The 19,662-nt window shown below is 39.9% G+C and overlaps 1 protein-coding gene across 1 annotated transcript in view; it reads left to right on the forward strand.

The window, feature by feature from the left end:
- col5a3a (collagen, type V, alpha 3a) overlaps window positions 1-19,662 on the forward strand; it is a 96,318-nt gene that overhangs the window by 50,348 nt on the left and 26,308 nt on the right. Inside the window, exons 28-45 of the mRNA XM_077619434.1 lie at window positions 1,942-1,986; window positions 2,630-2,683; window positions 2,762-2,869; window positions 7,538-7,591; window positions 8,540-8,593; window positions 9,476-9,520; window positions 9,695-9,748; window positions 10,970-11,014; window positions 11,138-11,191; window positions 11,529-11,582; window positions 11,744-11,797; window positions 11,893-12,000; window positions 13,666-13,755; window positions 13,860-13,913; window positions 14,553-14,660; window positions 14,740-14,847; window positions 18,785-18,838; window positions 19,045-19,098. Coding sequence (XP_077475560.1) covers window positions 1,942-1,986; window positions 2,630-2,683; window positions 2,762-2,869; window positions 7,538-7,591; window positions 8,540-8,593; window positions 9,476-9,520; window positions 9,695-9,748; window positions 10,970-11,014; window positions 11,138-11,191; window positions 11,529-11,582; window positions 11,744-11,797; window positions 11,893-12,000; window positions 13,666-13,755; window positions 13,860-13,913; window positions 14,553-14,660; window positions 14,740-14,847; window positions 18,785-18,838; window positions 19,045-19,098 — 1,197 coding nt within the window. The remainder of the gene's footprint in view (window positions 1-1,941; window positions 1,987-2,629; window positions 2,684-2,761; window positions 2,870-7,537; window positions 7,592-8,539; window positions 8,594-9,475; window positions 9,521-9,694; window positions 9,749-10,969; window positions 11,015-11,137; window positions 11,192-11,528; window positions 11,583-11,743; window positions 11,798-11,892; window positions 12,001-13,665; window positions 13,756-13,859; window positions 13,914-14,552; window positions 14,661-14,739; window positions 14,848-18,784; window positions 18,839-19,044; window positions 19,099-19,662) is intronic.

The raw sequence follows: 19,662 nt of genomic DNA on the forward strand, positions 1-19,662 counted from the left end.
AAATCTAGGTAAATTGATTTGCCACATTACCACCCAAATAGATAATTACTCATTTAGTGCCATTCACAAAGTTACTGATGACCCTGTTAATACCAGCTGCACCTAAATGTAGTCAACTGATTTATTGCAAGACCCCATTCATTCATTCATCTTCCATACCCGCATCCTTGTAAGGATTCTGGTTGCTGGAGCCTATCCCAGTTGACTCCGGGCGAAAGGCTGACTACATCCTAGACTTTTGCACTTACTGATGATCATGTGCCTCTTGAATCTGAATTAAAACTGTACATTACCCAGCATACCAAGGATAATGCAGAAAGATCACAAACTATTGATTGTCATTTGATAACATTGAAAAGTAATTCCTTATATCATCACAGAAGAAAAGTATGACAATTGTTTGCCACTGTGTTCTAAACATTTTTTATTCTTTTCAAACATCTACAGACACTCAATTTTTATATCAGTTTCCTGTTAAATGCAGGTGGGCCGGTAGAGCGAATGGTTAGCGCGTCAGCCTCACAGGTCTGCGGTCCTGGGTTCAAGTCCAGGTCGGTCCACCTGTGTGGAGTTTGCATGTTCTCCCTGGGCCTGCATGGGTTTCGTTCGGTTACTTCGGTTTCCTCCAACATTCCAAAAACATGCATGATTGGACACTCTAAATTGCCCCTAGGCATGAGTAGGAGCGTGAATGGTTGTCGGTCTCCTTGTGCCCTTCGATTGGCTAGCCGATTCAGGGTGTCCCCCGCCTCTGGCCCGGAGTCAGCTGGGATAGGCTACAGAACCCCCCGCGACCCTAATGAGGATGAAGCGGTTCAGAAAAGACGAGATATTAAATGCATTATTTTTTTTATGGGAAACTCTTCAGTGGGAATACACAAGAGCAGAGAAAAATGAAAGAATGGTGGCCTTTTGTGGAACCTGACAATGCCTCAATTGTCATTATTCTGCTTCATACTCCACTATTGGGGAGATTTCAACACGAACCGATGCCATTTCACCTATCAGGAAGCTAATTACACCTAATCACCACCATCTGCACATTGTTGCCAGTTGCTCTGCTTGGGGTATTTAAGAACCCGTCTCCAAACATTTATTGTCAGATTGTCTGCATGTCAATGTGTTACTCTTCGTTGGCTTCCCTTGACTGATCTTTGTCATGGAAGTATCTTGTGCAACCTGCTCTTCTGATACTCGCCAGTTTATGAGCTCTGCTTCTTGTCTCTGTCTGCTGCCCACCCAGCTCCCAGCTGACTGTCGGTGTTGGAATTTGCATTTGGTTCCCCTGTCCTATTTATGTATACCCTTTTCACCCTTTCGTGTCATTGATGACAATAGGCATTGCTTTGAGTTTAAATTTGTTTGACATGAGTGGATATCCAATCCATTTGATGTGAATAATCTGGCTGCAAGTCCTCCCACTTCAAATAGATTGGATGTCTAGCACTGTCGATGGCAGCCATTGAAACAAATGAGTATTCAGAAAGTTACTATAATAAATATAATTGACACCTATCTCTGTCAATGGCAATGCAGGTGTTAATAAAATGCATTAGAAAATGTCTATCGCAAGAAAGGAATGAAATGACTTATTGAAGTTAACTTATTGGCAGCAGTTGACGGCACTTGACATCCAAGCAATTTTGACTGAGTTGCTGGCAGTTATCGTTAAAAATAAAATTTTAAAACTTCAAAATCAGTTCATCACGAGTAGCTGTCCAATCCACGAGAAGTGAGGGTTATCAGAGAATGAACTATGATTCATTCTCTGCCACCACCCCTTCTTCAAATGGATTGGATTTCTAGCAATGTCAAAGGCAGACAATAAGTTAAGGAAAATGAAAATAAGAATTAATATCAAAAGTAGTGCAAAATCCAATTGTATTTAACCTAAAAGATATGTGGAGTATCCTCACAACAATAAGTATTACTATTTTTCAGGGAACTGATGGCATTAGAGGTCTAAAGGGGGTCAAAGGAGAGAAGGTGAGTTACAACCGGGGTATTGTATATAAATCTACCTCACATATGGCCATTTACAAATAATAAAATAAAAAAGTTGGATGAACCCAAGATAAGAAGTTTTAGATTTTTGAAACACTTTCAGAACATTACATAAAATGGGGAAACAAGTAAGAAAAAATATTACAGGCTGTCCTCAAATGAGGACAGTGGGTTAAGGACATTTTCAATAAGGCATTAAAAAAACACAGAAAGAAAGAAAATGCCAGGGAGAATTCACTTGCATCTTTTAGCGGGTCGGCTTGCTGCAGTCCTGCATCTCAGAATCGCTTATTTTGGCCGTGTTATTGTAGTTTTGCCTTAATGCTCCGTGTTAGCCTCTATTGCTAAGATGGTAAAAACACATTTCCTCGTCATCATCTTCTTCTTCTGAGCGTTGGTTTTGAACTAGCGTTCATCTCGCAACAGCGCCCCCATTCTCTCTGATAGTCGTGTGGTGTAGTTGTAGTTTATTGTTGTCAAAAATATTTCACAACAATTATCATTACCCTTTTACCGCCCACCTCTACATCTAATTACTTTCAATCAGTCGCCATAATCCCTTTAATTTTCCATCACAATACAGTAGCATATTTTTAATTTTGCATACCTCATGTGACCTTTTTAGGGAGAAGATGGCTTCCCTGGCTTCAAAGGAGACATGGGCCTCAAGGGAGACAGGGTCAGAATGTGACAACTTTCTTATATCTGCCATACTTTTTTTGCACAAGTCTGCTAAACAACCTTTTTTCTCCTTTAGGGCGAGAGTGGGGCTCCGGGTACTCGTGGTGAGGACGGAACAGAGGGGCCAAATGGACAACTGGGAGCCATGGGGGATGTTGGACCTCTTGGGATTGCTGGAGAGAAGGTGGAGTAAATGAGGAAAATATCAGTTAGCGTGTTTTCAGGACAAAAAGTCGCAGTTTTTTTTATAGTTTGGCCGGGGATGCGACTCCAGTGGGCTAGTCCTTATTCTTTAGAAATACATTTTGAAGTTGACATCTATTGTTTTGCAGTAATCCCTCAAATTTCACGGATAATCTAGACCAGACATGGCTGCGATAATCGAAAAACCATGAATTAGGATCACCCCAATTATTTCCACCATACTACATGTTTTCACAAATACAAGTACACAATTATCAAGAAGTGCATTTATTAAATATTAAAGTTATAAGCATATGAGGACTCATTCACTCAGTCATCTTTCATACCACGCATCCTCAAAAGGGTTGTGTGGGTTGCTCGAGCCTAACCCAGATGGCGTCGGGCGAAAGGCAGACTATACCCCAGACTGGTCGCCAGTCATCCGTAGGGCACATCGAGAGACAAACGACCATACACCCTCACAACCATGCCGCCACCAGCGGGAATCGAGTCTGCGCCTGCCCACACCCAAGTCAGGCGAGCGAGCCTCTACACCACACAGCAGCCGTTACAAGAATGTAATGTATTAATATCTAAATAATATCTATATTTAGATTTTTTTAACATACTTAAAATCCTGTCCTTACAGTGAAAATAGTTCCTCCCCGCTTGATATAAAAAAAGCTGATTATTGGGAGTTTTAGTCCAAGGCCTCTTCCTCAGATTAGAGATGCATTGCATCACTGATGGAGGCTTCAGGGGGCGCCGTAGGGTCAGAAGGAGGAGCTTCTGCAATAAGATTTCAGTGCATAAGAAATATGGTGTTGGGGAGTTGAGAATGCTGTTGGACATGACACTGTCCAAATGATTGCCAAATTAAATAGCACTGATCATGTTGTTGTTATACCCTGAGCAAATTTTACTCATATACAGTGGTACCTCGACATACGAGAAATTTGAGATGCGAGTAACATTATGGGCAAACATTTCTCTTGAAATATGAGACAAATTTAGATATACGAGCAGACAGCGGACGTGAGAGGCTGCTCATAAGAACATCATGGGCATTGTCTCTCTGGTCGCAACTCCCTCTTGTAATGTCTCTGGGAGCACTGGGCGGAGAGTTGCATTTTAACAGTGTTTTTTTCCCGTTAGTCATTGCGAATGGCGAAGCGATCGCTAATACTAGAGTTATATATACTACTCGTTGGCAAGTGGTCGTGCGTTATCCTATTGTGAGGACATTTGTGTGCATAACTTTTTGAATATTTTGAAGGGAATACAAAAGCAAACTACAGTGGTACCTCGACATACGAGCACCCCGACATACGAGCATTTTGGGATACGAGTAAAATTTTGAGCAAATAATTATCTCTAGATACGAGAAAAATTTCGAGATGCGAGAAAGACAGGTGGCCAAGACATGAGAGGCTGTTTATCATTGTAGCGCACTGTCTTTTTTACCGCATCTCTTTTGTGTTTAACAGATATCTACGAGCACTGGGCAGAGCGTTGCATTTTTTCAGTATTTTTCCCCCTTAGCCTGTTAGCTCCCGTTGGTGGAGCGATAGCTAATTCAAGACTACTTCTTGTTGGCAAGTGGTCGTGCATTATCCTATTGTGAGGACATTTGTGTGCATCATTTTCGGAATATTTTGAAGGGAATACAACAGCAAACAGCCCATTGATAGTGAAAGTGAGGGTGGAGGCGGTGCAAACAGCCAACCCGGCCAGGAGAAGGTATAAAAATGTAAAACAAAATCAGAATTAAGTTTATTGTAAGGTTAGATTAAATTTATTTTTGAGTGTGTATGCATCGTAATCCAAGTTCATTTAAATTTGTTTATGTTATATTATGATTCACCGGTGCAAAAAGTCTCCCCCTCCCGGAACGAATTAAGCTCGTATCTCGAGGTACCACTGTATATTATAAGGCAACATATGTTTGAAGACAAAACAACGTACATCTGTTCAGTATACGGTCATAACAATGTATTATCTTTATTTTTAACAATTCGAGAAGCCATTCTCAACTATTCGACAAGGTAAACAATGAAAAATCGATAACATATTCCTTACTACAGTGGTACCTCGAGATACGACCTTAATGCGTTCCGGGACTGAGGTTGTATGTCGATTTACTCATATCTCAAATGAACATTTCCCATAGAAATGAACTAAAAACAAATTAATTCTTTCCAACCCTCTGAAAAAACACCAAAAACAGGATATTGGATTGGAAAAACAATTTTATTTGTTCTGATTCGCCATCTATTAACAAAGTAACAAATAACTAGTGGTTATGATGTTTAATTGTACTAAAATTAGACGGATTTCACGGAAGGGAGAGAGGAACAGAGAGATAGGGGGTGGGGGGAGAGACCTTTTGCACGGCAATGCGCTCGTAACATAACATAAACAAATTCAAATGAACTTGGATTACTATACAGACACACTCAAAATATGTTTATTCTGACCTTACACTAAATGTAATTCTAATTTTGTTTTACATTTTTATAACATTCTTCTCCCGGGTTGGTTCTATTTGCTCTGCCTCCACCCTGACTTTCAGCTGCAGCTAAAAGGAACCTATTGAAGGTTGTTGGCTTTTGTATTCTCTTCAAAATATTCCAAAAATGATGCACACAAATGTCGTCGCAATAGGGTAACACACGACCACTTGCCAACGAGAAGTAGTATACTCCTCTCGTATTAGTGATCACCATTCTGCACTCACCAAGTGGGGAAAAAAACAATGAAAAATGCAATGCTCCGCCCAGTGCTCGTAGAGAAATTACATGAGGGAGTTGCGGTGAGAGAGACAGTGCCCATGATGTTCTTATGAGCAGCCTCTCGCATCCACTGTATGCTCGTATATCAAAAATTGTCTTGTATCTCAAGATAAATATTTGCTCAAAATTTTACTCGTATCTCAAATTGCTCGTACGTCGGGGCACTCGTATGTCGAGGCATGACTGTAAAACCGTAATAGACACTACAAAGAGCAGTGGTGGCACATGGTGGCCTAACGGACGTTGCATACATACGTCAATGAACTGGGACTCGCACATTCACGTACACACTACAAAAGTAGATAAACCATTACATTCTCTCATATGCTAAAAAGAAGCTGTGCCCTGACTTCCACCATTTTTCATCTACTGTTTTGTGCTTACGAGTTTCAGTGTGATTTTTTTATGAACATTCTTAATTTGGATACTACACATAAATAACGATATATGAAACACTGTGATGTACTGAACAGGATGACAGTAAATGTGCAAAATAAATGACGCTAAAATTCCCACACATATTTTAAACAGTGTGGCACTAAAAGGAAAAAAGTTGCCAACTTTTTAACCAAATGCAGCTTTACAAACTTCGCCCCAGATGTGATATCCCACAGTTTTTCTTTGCTGTCAATTTTGTTCCAAGCCTATCTTACATTGCGCGATGCGAACAAACAATTGCAAACTGAGTTTGGCCACATGGCGCAATGCGAACAAACAATTGCAAACCAAGTTAGCCAACCTCTCTTACATTGCGCGAGGCGAACAAACAATTGAAAATCAAGTGTGGCCAGCCTATCTTACATTGCGCGGTGCGAACAAACAATTGCAAAGCCAGCTAGCCAGCCTATCTTTTATTCCACGATCTTAACAAACAATTGTAAAGCCATTTTGGCCACATGGTGCGACATGAACAAACAGTTATTAAGCCAGTTGGCCAGTCTATCCCACACAAGTAGACGCTATATAGGGTATGGACAGATTTGTACGAGGATCCATCCCGAGAGGTTAAGGCGGTCGCAGCAACATGGTGCGTGACACATCCACAGAGCTCCCAACCTCCGTCGATCCCATCCTTGTCTCATTTCCGGAGTTTTATGTTTTCATCAGGAGTGAGTGCAATACGTGCAACATTTTTCGAATGTAAAAAAAGATAATTTAAATCAAACTGTTATTATCATGGTTTTACATTAATTGAAATATTGTGTTTGTCAAGTTATCTCTACTTTCTTCAAATGTTGCCCCAAACTTGAAAAGGGGCCCCGATCTTATCAACGCAGGAACATCTCAAATCCTTCCAGTTTACAATTTTGTTGAAGTTTATGGTGATAGGAAGTGGTTAGGTTGAAAACCATAAAGAAAGAAGGAAGCATGTGACATCATTCAAGTTTCAAGTTACTATGGTGATCAAAGTGTTGCTCTTGAGTTTACTAATAACATCTTGACTTTACTACAGAAAAGGAGAAGAGCGTTGAAATGATAGAGTGGAAATGAATGGGTACATTAACTGATTGAGTAAATCAAACACAAATATTCACTTTACAGAGATAGGTCATAAGAGTAATCCAAGTTAAGGGAAAATACAAATAATGCACTTAAGGTTGTGAGAAGCAAATTAAGCATCAATCAGCTGGCATCTAGGTGGTACTTATTTTATCCTAAATTTCAAGGAAGTGACAACCTCAAAAAACCCTCTGATATTTCAAGATTATGACACCAATTAGTCTAATGTAAAAATATATTATGTAATATGCAAAAGACCATAATTGAAAGATTTCATAAGTTTAGAAAAATATCATTAGTTTAATAGAACTGCAACTTTGTTTTTTATTTCATTGAAGTGTTGGGATCTGGGATTTTAATTTTTATTGCTCTTGCAGGGTCACCTTGGAGTGCCAGGACTGCCAGGATACCCAGGACGTCAAGGTTCAAAGGTAATCAATCACTCACATGCGTATGAATGAGGGTATTTCCTATTGTGTTTTGTTTCAGATAAGAATACCGTATTTTCTCGCATATAAGCTGCCTCCGTGTATAAGCGTACCGTTAAAAATGCCTTAAAATCATTGAATTTTACAATTTCTCTTGTATAAGACGCCCCCTGATTCACAATTTTCACCTCCAAATTCTTGGTTTTAATAGGAAGTACAATTGTGTTACTTCGAAGGGAAAATCTTAAGAAAAATCATCGCACGTGGTGTTTCTGAGATACCGTATGAATCAAAAGGGTCGTCTGCTGGATTGCACATTATTTGGGTTATTATCATAACAAAGTTAATATGCCTGTCTTTGTAAATGCAAACTATCAAATTATTCAATTTGAAAAAAGAAATAAGTCTATCTTGACGAGAACCTGATGCTTTTTAATGACAGAAATGACAATTTTCTTACCAGAAGTTTAAGATGTTGCTTCTAGTGTAAAAATACCTCAATTCTTTTGATGCTACATATCACTGCTATTGTTGTCACTTTCGGACAAGAAATAAAAAGCAAAAAAATCAAAGCGGAATTTTGTTTAATTTCATAATCACAAATGTACAATCATTTTCTTTCTGTATTCCGAAAGGGTTTTGCCTAGACATAGACAAATTTAAAAAGGAAGTCCTGTGAGCAGTATAACCAGGAAGTGTTTCTGTAGTGGTCTAGTGTTCACCAAGTCTCTGGGTGCAATAATAGTGTTATGGCGTTTCCTCTTTGTCACTTTGCAGTCTCATGCATTTGAAGTCTGATTTGTACGTATTTAAGCCAAACCCTGGATTCAGTCATCATTTTTTTGTGACAAATACGGCTTATATGTGAGAAAACACGGTAACTGTAATTTCATAGAATAGTAAATTATACACTAATAAGATATTGAGGCAATTAACCTAATGTCTCTCCAGGGATCAGTTGGCTTCCTCGGTGTGGCAGGATCTCCAGGAGAGAAGGGACGAAGGGTGAGGAGATTGAAAATAGATCATACTTTCCTACTGTTGTGATTTCTTGAATTATTATTACTATTTCAAATTAACATTGGCTGGTATCAATGGAGAGCGCTCCTTCAGGGGACTCCCTCGTTCTGCTGGGGGACATCCCTGCTCACATGGGCAACAACAGTGAGACCTGGAGGGGAGTGATTGGGAAGAACGGCCCCCCTGATCAGAACCCGAGTGGTGTTCTATAGTTAGATTCCTGTGCTCGTGGTGGCTTGACAATGATGAACACCATGTTCAAGCATAAACAAGCAAGGTAGGCTGATTGGACACTCTAAATTGCCCCTAGGTATGGGTGTGAGTGTGCGTGGTTGTCGGTCTCCTTGTGCCCTGTCAAAACTCTGTGACGATGAACGGCGGTCAAAAGTACATGAGAGAATCTAGAAACATGGATAGTGGTTGTTGTGAGACAGCCAATGAGAGCCCGGTAGAGTGTAGCGAGATTCTAAAGTGAGAATCAAAGTATCCGCGACAATATTTTCAAAATAAAATAACAGATAAAGAAATGCATTTACTTTTTGTAATTTGAATCCTTTTCGTATCTCGAGGCACTCATTTGCACATAAAAAGCTTTCATAACCTGAAAATGTTGTACCTAGAGGCATTTGTAAGTAGTGGTATAACTGTATATAAAATAAAATTCACTTCTTTTGATGGTGGTTGCTAATTTGACAAAGAACGTTTTATAATTTTTTTATGGTAAAGTTCTGGCAGCCAAAGCTACTTTTTTTCTGTTAATTCAACTTTTTATTATTTATTTATTTATTTCAGTGCGCTTAACCTGATTATTCTTAGTAAGCTATCCAGGTTCCACTGAATTTGACTATTATTCACTTTTAAATCCAGGGTCCAGCTGGCCAGCCAGGATCTGGAGGTCAAAGAGGTCCTAATGTAAGTGGCACTATACACAACACACCCAGTTCTAGATACACCACAGTACTGTAATATAATGCTATCATCATTAAATCATGATACAGGTTGACCACAATTGGTTTTACTTTTTGCCATTTTCCTGCATGAGATGAATTATTCACATGCTAACAAATGATTTGTTTTTGCCGAAAGGGGGCCCGAGGAGGAAGAGGAGCAAGAGGCACTACTGGGAAGCATGGAGAGAAGGTGAAGACACATAGATGACACTTATATATTTATTATTTAGTTATTATTTGTATTGATTATTTATTTGTCTGTTTGTTTGTTATTGTTTTTTGCACACTTTGTGGTGAAGCTTTAAATCTCATAATACTTGTATAATGACAATAAAAGCATTCAATTCAATTTATACAAATTATAGCAAGGGTCATCAAACTGATCATCAAGGATTGTTATGGGTCCTGGTTTTGTTCCAACCAATCCAACAAAGACATTTTAACCAATGAGGCTCCTGTTAATACCAGCTGCACCGAAATTTAGTCAAATGATTTATTGTAAGACGCCATTCATTCATCATGCGTACCGCACATCCTTACAAAAGTTGCGGGGGATACTGGAGCATATCCCAGGGTACTTCGAGCAAAAGGCAGACCACAGCCTAGGCATGTCACCAGTCAGCCGTAGGGCACACAGAGAGACAGACAACCATTCACATTCAGAATCATGCTGCCACCAAGCAGGAATTGATCATGCTTGCCTGCACCGAAGCAAGACGCGTGAAACACTACACACTCAAATGGCTTGTAAGACGCCATATTTGTGAAAATGTGTCCTCTTCTTCTTCTTTGTGTGTGTTTGGAACGAAATCCTCCACCCATTGCAGACATATGTGGAATAGGTTGGAGACCCCTGAGTTATAGCCTTTATACAGGGGTGGGAGACAGCTTTGGCCTGGTGCATCGTTTTTGTAACCCGCAAAAGCAAAGCAAGTGGATTGACTTCTTTTTTTTTTTGCAAAAAAAAAATGAAATGGCAGCCCGTTGGAGCAAGTGGTTAGCGCGTCAGCCTCACAGCTCTGGGGTCCTGGGTTCAAATCCAGGTCGGTCCACCTGTGTGGAGTTTGCATGTTCTTCCTTGGCCTAAGTGGATTTCCTCCAAGTACTCCGGTTTCATCCCACATTCCAAAAACATTCATGGTAAGCTGATTGGACACTAGATATGACCTAGACATGAGTGTGAGCAAGAATGGTTATCCGTCTCCTCGTGCCCTGCTATCGGCTGGCCACCGATTCAGGGTGTCTCCTGCCTCTGGCCCGGAGTCAGCTGGGATAGGCTCCAGCACCCCCTGCGACCCTAATGAGGATAAAGCAGTTCAGAAAATGAATGAATTAATGAATATTATATTAAAACCTAGTCAATGAGAGCTAATGAGTTAATAGTCAGTTCATGTTTTATTTTGCTCATAAGGGCTCTACTGGACAAGAGGGCACTCAAGGATCTCCTGGAGAACAGGTAATTACTACTTGAGTAGTGGGCTTGATGTTTTTTTTCATGTTTTTTATTTTTTAACTACACAAGCCAAGATTCACAAAAAATAACCACATTTTTAAAATGTATTCTTCCAATTTTTTCCAGGGTCCCCAAGGGCCACAGGGAATGCATGGAGAAACCGGGCCAAAAGGACCAAATGTGAGTGTAGAGCAGAGGTGGACAAACTGGTTATATAGGGCCACTGTGGGTGAAGGTTTTTGTTCCAACCGATCGAGCACAGACAGTTTAACCAATGAGATTTCTGTAGAAATCAAAAAACACCTGACTGCAATCCACTGATTGCACTTGAAGGACACCAGATTCTGTAAAGGTCCTGTCTCTATGGGTTGGAATGAAAACCGTCACCCACTGCGGCCCTTTGTGCAATAATTTGCACAACCCTGGTGTAGAGCATCACTTTTTAGAATTTACTTTGCTTCAGGTGTTTTTATTATTATGTTTGCTTTACCATAACAACAACAAAATAATTCATTAGGGTCCTCCTGGAAAAGATGGAGTACCAGGTCATCCAGGCCAGAGAGGAGAGCCAGTAAGTCCTTTTTGTTCCATTACGTCCAGATTTTTATCAATGCTTTTTAATGCTGTCCTCAGTCGCAAACAATAAACAAACTAATCGCTGGGAGACAGCATCATAACCTGTAAAACTGGAGATGAGGCAAAAGTTATGACTATCACTGCTGTTATTTATAGGGATTCCACGGCAAAAATGGCCCTCCTGGCCCTCCGGGTGTTGTCGGACAACAGGTAAGTAGATTTCCCCATAAAAGCAGCTATCTCTAGATCCATTTGAATCGCATTACACAAAGTTGGAAACAAAACTGTGCGTATGTGCCTTTTAGGGCAAGACCGGTGAAACAGGGCCAACTGGCAATAGGGGCCATCCAGGTTCACCAGGACCACCGGGTGAGCACGGTTTACCTGGATCGGCTGGAAAAGAAGGAGCCAAGGTGACTAGTTCACGTTGTAACGTCGCCATAATAATTATTTTGGACTGGATGTTTATCACTGTTAATGACTTTAAAATGAAAGCAGACTATATTCTCAATTAAAAAAAACAGCCCAAAGAGTGACAGAAAAGGCTTACCATTGAAATATAGGACGACCCCGATTATAAGATGACCCCCTCTTTTTCAAGCCTTAAGTTGGAATAAAGACTTTTTGAACGCCAAATTCAATTTTTATACACAAAATAAAGAAAGTACATCTGAAACAAATGATTATAACAATATATTCGAGAGAAAAAAGCATGTTATTTTGCCTCATTCAAATCATGCAAAAACTAAATGTAAATTTACCAATCTACTCTGATAAAACAACAACATTGCAATAACTGCATCAACTCCAGTTCTGCACCTAGGAGGACCTAATCTAGGCTAGTTTCTTATCTTGTACTTGCACTAATACTCCATAGGGTGTTAAGCACATTAGTCACTTTTTGTACCTACCACTTATTAATGTTGACTACTGATTTATGTATTACGTATTTATTGATTATTTTTGTTTTCACTTCATGGTGAAGCTTTAACTCTAATTATATTTGTATAATGACAATACAGCAAATTCATTCAATTCAATTAACCATCAAATCATTTGCTTTAAAGGTATCTGGCGTAATCTAGTGTTTTGATTGGGTACAATGTCTAGACCCCAATTTTAAGATGACCAACACTTTTTCAGTCTTATTTTAATGCAAAAAGCATCGATTTATATTCGGGCCAAGATGTTAGGTTTCCTTTCTCATCAGCCCTGGCCCTATCCTCTAAAAATCTTGAAACAGAATGTACTGCAGATTTTTACAGTCTGCTAGTATGCTATCAATCAGCTATGTTGTTGCCATGTGAAGGGTATGTCATTCTCTCGACACATGCTAGCTAGCACAGCACTAATAAGCCAAGCAACATAATTTTGGATCGATCAGTTATCAATATTTGGACATTTGAGGTACGTATATCGGTATTGCCCTGCTTTTAACCCGTCAGCCAATTTGAAGAAATCAATTTATAACTGGGTTATTTTTGCTCAGATGTAGCCACGCCTCTCTCCTGCATGCCTCAGCTATACATAAACTGTCAATGCTGCTCGTTAGGTCGAGGGTTTTGATGTTGTCATATATATATATATATATATATATATATATATATATATATATATATATATATATATATATATATATACATATATATATATACATATATATATACATATATATATATACATATATATATATATACATATATACATATACATACACATATACACATATACACACACATATATACACATACAAATACATTGGACGTGGGTAAATAAGGAGCACAGGACACGTCGAGACTACCAGTGGCGGGGAAATGACAGGTGAACTCAATGGGCAATCACAGGGCCCAATCACACAGGGAAAAAACAAACAGATAACAAAACCAATACCTAACAACGACTGCTGCTTTGAAATTAGCCTCACAAGATATGGTTTTTGGAAGGGAGCCTGCTGTGTTAATGACAATGACAATTGCAGTGTGAATACCTGGTGAATTGACCAAAATGAACAAACATAAGTCATAAATCACCACCGAAGGAATGGAACACTTATTTGAGATCTCATGTGTAATTTTCAGGGAGACTTGGGTCCACCAGGCATACCAGGAAAGAGTGGCCCTACAGGAGTCCAGGGATTTAGGGGAAGCAGAGGGATCACTGGTGCAACGGTACAGCTAGAAATTGCCTTGAAATCTATAGCATTTTTGTCAGATGACTGACTTCATGACACACAAAGAGCCTGATTGCAAAGTCATTTATGTCTCCACGCTAGGGTCCTGCCGGCTTAAAAGGAGGAGAGGGAGTACTTGGTATTCCGGGACTCATTGTAAGTCACATTTCAGGGTGTTCATCCCAGTTTTCTATGTAGCTAAAGCTGTGGTATTAAACTGGTGCCAGATCTGTTTTGTGTGGCCCATGAAAGTAAGTAACAAGCATCAACTTGGTATTTTTTGCTAAAATAATATTTGTGTAAAATTTCTGTAGAAAATACATTTTTTTAAATTAATTAAAAAACATAGGGAATATCGTACTTACAGATTTTTTCATCTTTTATAAAAAAATGTTGTTGTTAAAGAAACCAACACACAAGAAACCATCTCTACTGTTTTAAATTTTATGGTTTAATTTTCTTTTTTTTATTTAAAAAAGTGGGTCAAAGAAAAAAATTGTAAGAAACTTAGAAAAAATAATATGTATATAATAGATCATTCTAAGGTCAGCATTGTCTCCAAACTTGTTGAGTACAACAATTGCTGATGATTTTCTAATCAATTAGGTAATTATTCTTGGCGGATGTCACTTCTCCCTGTCAAAATGGATTGAAAGTTTAGCACCGTTATTACCAGCTAAATCAATTCAATATTTTTGTGGTTTCCCAAAATAATGGCCCTCAGCAAAATGCTAGCGCATTGGAAAAAAGGAAGAAGAAAATCATTCACACTGAAACCATTAATGTATCTCTCAGGGTGCCACAGGTGAAAGAGGAGCTGATGGAGCAGTGGGTGCAATTGGCCAGCCAGGGCGGCCCGGCAGTGTCGGTCCGGCGGGGCCTATGGGAGAGAAAGGCGAACCAGTAAGACGACAAACATTCCAAATTGAATCGATGTGTGAGGATAACCACAATTGTGCTCTGATTCTTTTTTGTTTTTAAGGGAGAAAAGGGACTCGCTGGGCCGGCTGGGCATGACGGGGAACAAGGCCCTGTTGGACTATCAGGACCTGGCGGACCACCTGGCAATCCGGGAGAGGACGGAGACAAGGTATTGGATTGGATTGGATTGGATAACTTTATTCATCCGGATTCGGGAAATTTAATTGTGACAGTAGCAAGAAAAGGCATAGTTATAAGTTAGACAGTACAGTCAAAGGCCGCAGAACAACAAAGCAAAAGCAAAAAGCACAAAGTACAAAGCAAATCAAAGTCAATGGGTTCATTAAGAATCACCAAATCATTAAGACAGAAAAGCAGCAAAAACACAAAAACGAGCTACGAGTTTCGGTAGCAAAAACGGATAGACTCAAAAAGACGTAAAGTTGGACAAAAACTGGAACCACACACAGGAAGTCTTCCACGAGATGGGGAACTTCTGCAGACTGTGACTGAGGTAGAGAATATACAGAGTCACTCTTCCAAGTTTATCCGCACAGTTCCTCAGTAGTCTGGAGCTGAAGAAAACAGCAGCAGGGCAGAACTCCTCGACTCCGTTGCTGGTAAGCGCCGACAGCTCTTCCATCTTATCCCACAATGGAATGGTTGGTCAGAAGCGTTGTCTCTTCTCCCGGCACTTTTGTCCAGTTCCGAAACTCCGGCGGCACCGAGGTGTAGCTCCTTCTGCTGCGTATTGTAACAGCTATTCAATGCTAGTGACAGAAACAACATTGCATACCTGTCAACCTGGGCCAATTCCTCCCCGTATAAATGATTGGAATTCCCCGTATTAAGCAATAGAAAACCGTACAAATGCAACGCGGCACATATTTACTCACATAGAGTGCACGTAAAAGTGTTATGGTCGCGCCGCGTTGTCGTGACGCGACCGTGAATGTATTCGGACCCAAGCGCTATGACTCATAGCTGCTTAAATAACGAAACAGGAAATGATTTAATCATTTCCTGTTTCGTGTGAAAGGGGAATGCATATGCGCATATCATGCTTAAAGCATGACAATATTAGCAGTTGACGATGACGTTTTCGTCTGCTACCAGTGACCGAGACGACCCGGATTAGAGCCGAAATGCGTAAAACGATATCCGTTTTACAAAAAACGTACTTAAAAAAAATCCCGTACAAAAGTTGTTATACGGCGTACACAATTTGAAATGATCAAAAAACGTATAAAATACGGGAAAAACATATAAGTTGACAGGTATGACATTGCTTTGTGAGGGGTAGTGACTTATCACTCGTGTAGTAGCCTCAAAGTTCTCTTTTTGGTAAGAAAAAAATCCTCTCCAATTTTGGGCTTGGAAGAGTTACATTTTTATTGCTATTGATGATGATTTATTGATTTCTAATTATATGATTTTCAAGAGTGTTTTTCCAGTCACTAGTAGATGTCAAACCCATTATTTCATAAATAATAAAATCCTTCCTTTTTGGACACATCTACATCAAATTCTAATTATTAAAATGATTTCTACTAATAGTCTCTAATTGTTCACAGCCAAGATAATTTACATATCTTTACATATTACAGTTGTATGAAAAAGTTTGGGAACCCTGATCATTTTGAAGTTTTGCTTTTAAACCATTTTATTGTTTGGATCAGCAATTTCAGTTTAGGCAACCCGACAGAACAATTACATCAATAATTAGTAGATCCCCTTTTTGCAGAATAAACAGGCTCCAAACGGTTTCTATACCTTCTAATAAGGGTCTGGAATCTGGTTCAAGTTATTTTTGACCATTCTTCTTTACAAAACATCTCCAGTTCAGTCCGGTTTGATGCTTTCTGAGCATGGACAGCCCGCTTTAAATCACACCACAGATTTTCAAAAATATTCAGTTCTGGGGACTGAGATGGCCATTCCAGAACATTGTACTTGTTCCTGTGCATTAATGCCTTAGTACAGGGGTGGCCAAGTCCAGTCCTCAAGAGCCCCTATCCAGTCTGTTTTCCATGTCTCCCTCCACCAATACACCTGAATCAAATAATCAGGATCGGTATGAAGCTTCTAGACAGCTTGCTGGTGAGGTGATCATTTGATTCAGGTGTGATAGAGGAGGCAGATATGGAAAACAGACTGGATAGGGGCTCTCGGGGACCGGACTTGGCCACCCCTTATTTACAATGACCGGCCATTACCATGTTGGTAAATTATTATTTTTTTAAATGAAATGAAAAAAATAATATTCTTAACTTTTCAGCCTGGTTAGATTGTGTGTTGATAGGCTATGCTCAATCCATTTTAAGAAAGGACAGTGTTGAGCTAGAACTTTGCACCTCTTCGCGCATAAGACTGTTGACCTGTAAGAGTGAAAAGATGACAAACTCGAGCTTTCTTTGTTAACTTTTGCAAAGGGAGAAGGTCAGCCGTCCTCTGCAATGCGCTAAGACTTCTGACCTTTCTGCAGTTTGCAAGCTTTTGAGCACATAAAAACCACCCACGCCTTCAGTTACAGTTGAACCGTTAATGGCTCTCGAGGCCTGGACTTGGCCACCCTTGCCTTAGTAGAATTTGAGCAGTGTTTAGGGTGAAGTATCCAGCCCTGGAGCAATTTCAATTTGTCACTGATTCTTGAATATTGTTCATAAGAATCTGCTGATACTGACTGGAATCCATGCAACCTTCGACTTTATTTGACCAAAATGTGTGTGCGTGCATGCGCGTGTGTGAGCGTGTGTGCGCGTGTGCGTGTGTGCACGCGTGCGCGTGTGCACATGTGCGCACGTGTGCACGTGTGCGCGTGTGTGTGTGCTTGTGTGTGCGCGTGTGCTTGTGTGTGCGTGTGTGTATGTGTGTCATCGTTTACCTTCAACCTGCACAAGGGACTAAAGATGGAAATTAGCCCTCAGCTACAATCTTACACGTTTACATATGTTCATCTCATATTTCTCACCTCATTTTCTTAACCGCTTTATTCTCATTAGTGTCATTGGGGGTGCTGGAGCCTATCCCAGCTGACTCCAGGCCAGAGGTGGGGAACACCCTGAATCGGTTGCCAGCCGATCGCAGGGCACAAGGACACGGAAAAACCTACACACTCACACCCATACCTAGGGGCAATTTAGAGTGTCCAATCAGCCTACCATGCATGTTTTTTTGGAATGTGGGAGGAAACCGGAGTACCCAGAGGAAACCCACGCAGCCCCAGGGAGAACATTCAATCTCCACACAGGTGGACGTGACCTGGATTTGAACCCAGGACCCCAGAGCTGTGAGGCCGACGCGCTAACCACTCGCTCCACCGGGTCTCCCTAGATAAACAGATAAAATGCTAAACAGCTTATACGCGGAGGCGGCTAATATGCGACAAAATACGGCATTTAACTGAAAATCCCAATGGTTTATATAGGAAAATCTTGAAAATGATCAGGAGTGCCAAAATTTTGTCATACAACAGTTTTTAGTTTCTCTGCTACATTAGTTACACTGCTTCCATACAAATGATATCACGTAAAGATACAGTATTCATTTATCATCCATACTGCTTATCCCCACGAGGGTCACGGACGGTTTTCTAGCCTATCCCAACTAACTATGCGAGAGGCAGATTACGCTGCTAAACTGGTCATCAATCAGCCATACAACACAAATCGAGATAGACAACCAACCGCACTCACAATGACACTGCCATCGAGCGAGAATCAATCCCACGCTTGCTCGCACCGAAGTCAGCCGAGTGAACCAATCAGCCGCCATGTATTTTTTCTGCATTTTTCTCGTAATATTACATAAAATTACATACAACTACGACTTTTTTGTAGTGTTACGTACAGTTAAGTAGCACTGTAGTTTTACTTTAATCTCATCATATGTTGTAATATGACCATGTATAACATTTTCTGCTAATATTAGAACTTCCTTTTGGGTTTATTACAACATATGACTTTATTCTCGTAATATCACAAATTAAATCTTGTATTGTTCTGAATTTATTCTCATAGTTTTTTGTCCTTTGTGTCTTATACTCCTTTCGCATAACTTCACTCTGTATTCTTATTAAGGTTAAGACTGTGCATTTGTTTCCACAGGGTGAGACAGGAGGGCCGGGTCAGAAGGGAAGCAAAGGAGACAAAGGAGAAGCAGTGAGTATGAATTTCATTTCAGTAATCTCAATTTTATGCAAGTGATTGCATCAGTGGAAAGAAGAGGACATCCTGGCTCATAATTGGTTTGAGTTAACTCATGATGATAAGAGTTTGCCTGTACAAGGCACCCTGCCACTATAACGAGCAGATGGCTTTTAATAATGACTTTAGCAAAAGTTTTGAGCAGTTGCTCTGCATTTTAGGGACCTCCAGGACCTATTGGCATCCAAGGACCCACAGGACAACCAGGACTGACTGTAAGTGAATCCAATACATGGCATGCATCGGCACTCATAAATAGTATAATTTTTTGGGGGCTCCTGATTTAGATACCTGGCTATGTGCCGATACTGTATCAACACGTTGTATATATATATATATATATATATATATATATATATATATATATATATATATATATATATATATATATATATATATATATATATATATATATATATATCAACAAATGTTCCTTTTTACAGCACTGCCAGTTTGTTTCCTTGGACTCACACATAATTACACAGTGGCGGTCGGTGCATTTTCTCGTAGCGCCTTCAACGTATCAATCCAACCCTCAAAAACAATGTTATGGCTATAAAACCTTTACTGCAGCTAGAGCTGCGACACATAAAAAATAATCAATAAATCAATGCACAAAAATGGGGTAAAATCCACTTCCTAGCAGCATTTCATGATTAAATACAAATACTGGAGGTTTTCACACATCAAAACCAGGCCAGGGGGGCGATTTTCCCGGGAAAAGACAGCGATGAACGTCAATGGCGTACGGGCAAACATTGCCCGAAAATGGGGTAAAA

Source organism: Stigmatopora argus, chromosome 14, assembly GCF_051989625.1.
Source record: "Stigmatopora argus isolate UIUO_Sarg chromosome 14, RoL_Sarg_1.0, whole genome shotgun sequence".
NCBI classification, from domain to species: domain Eukaryota; kingdom Metazoa; phylum Chordata; class Actinopteri; order Syngnathiformes; family Syngnathidae; genus Stigmatopora; species Stigmatopora argus.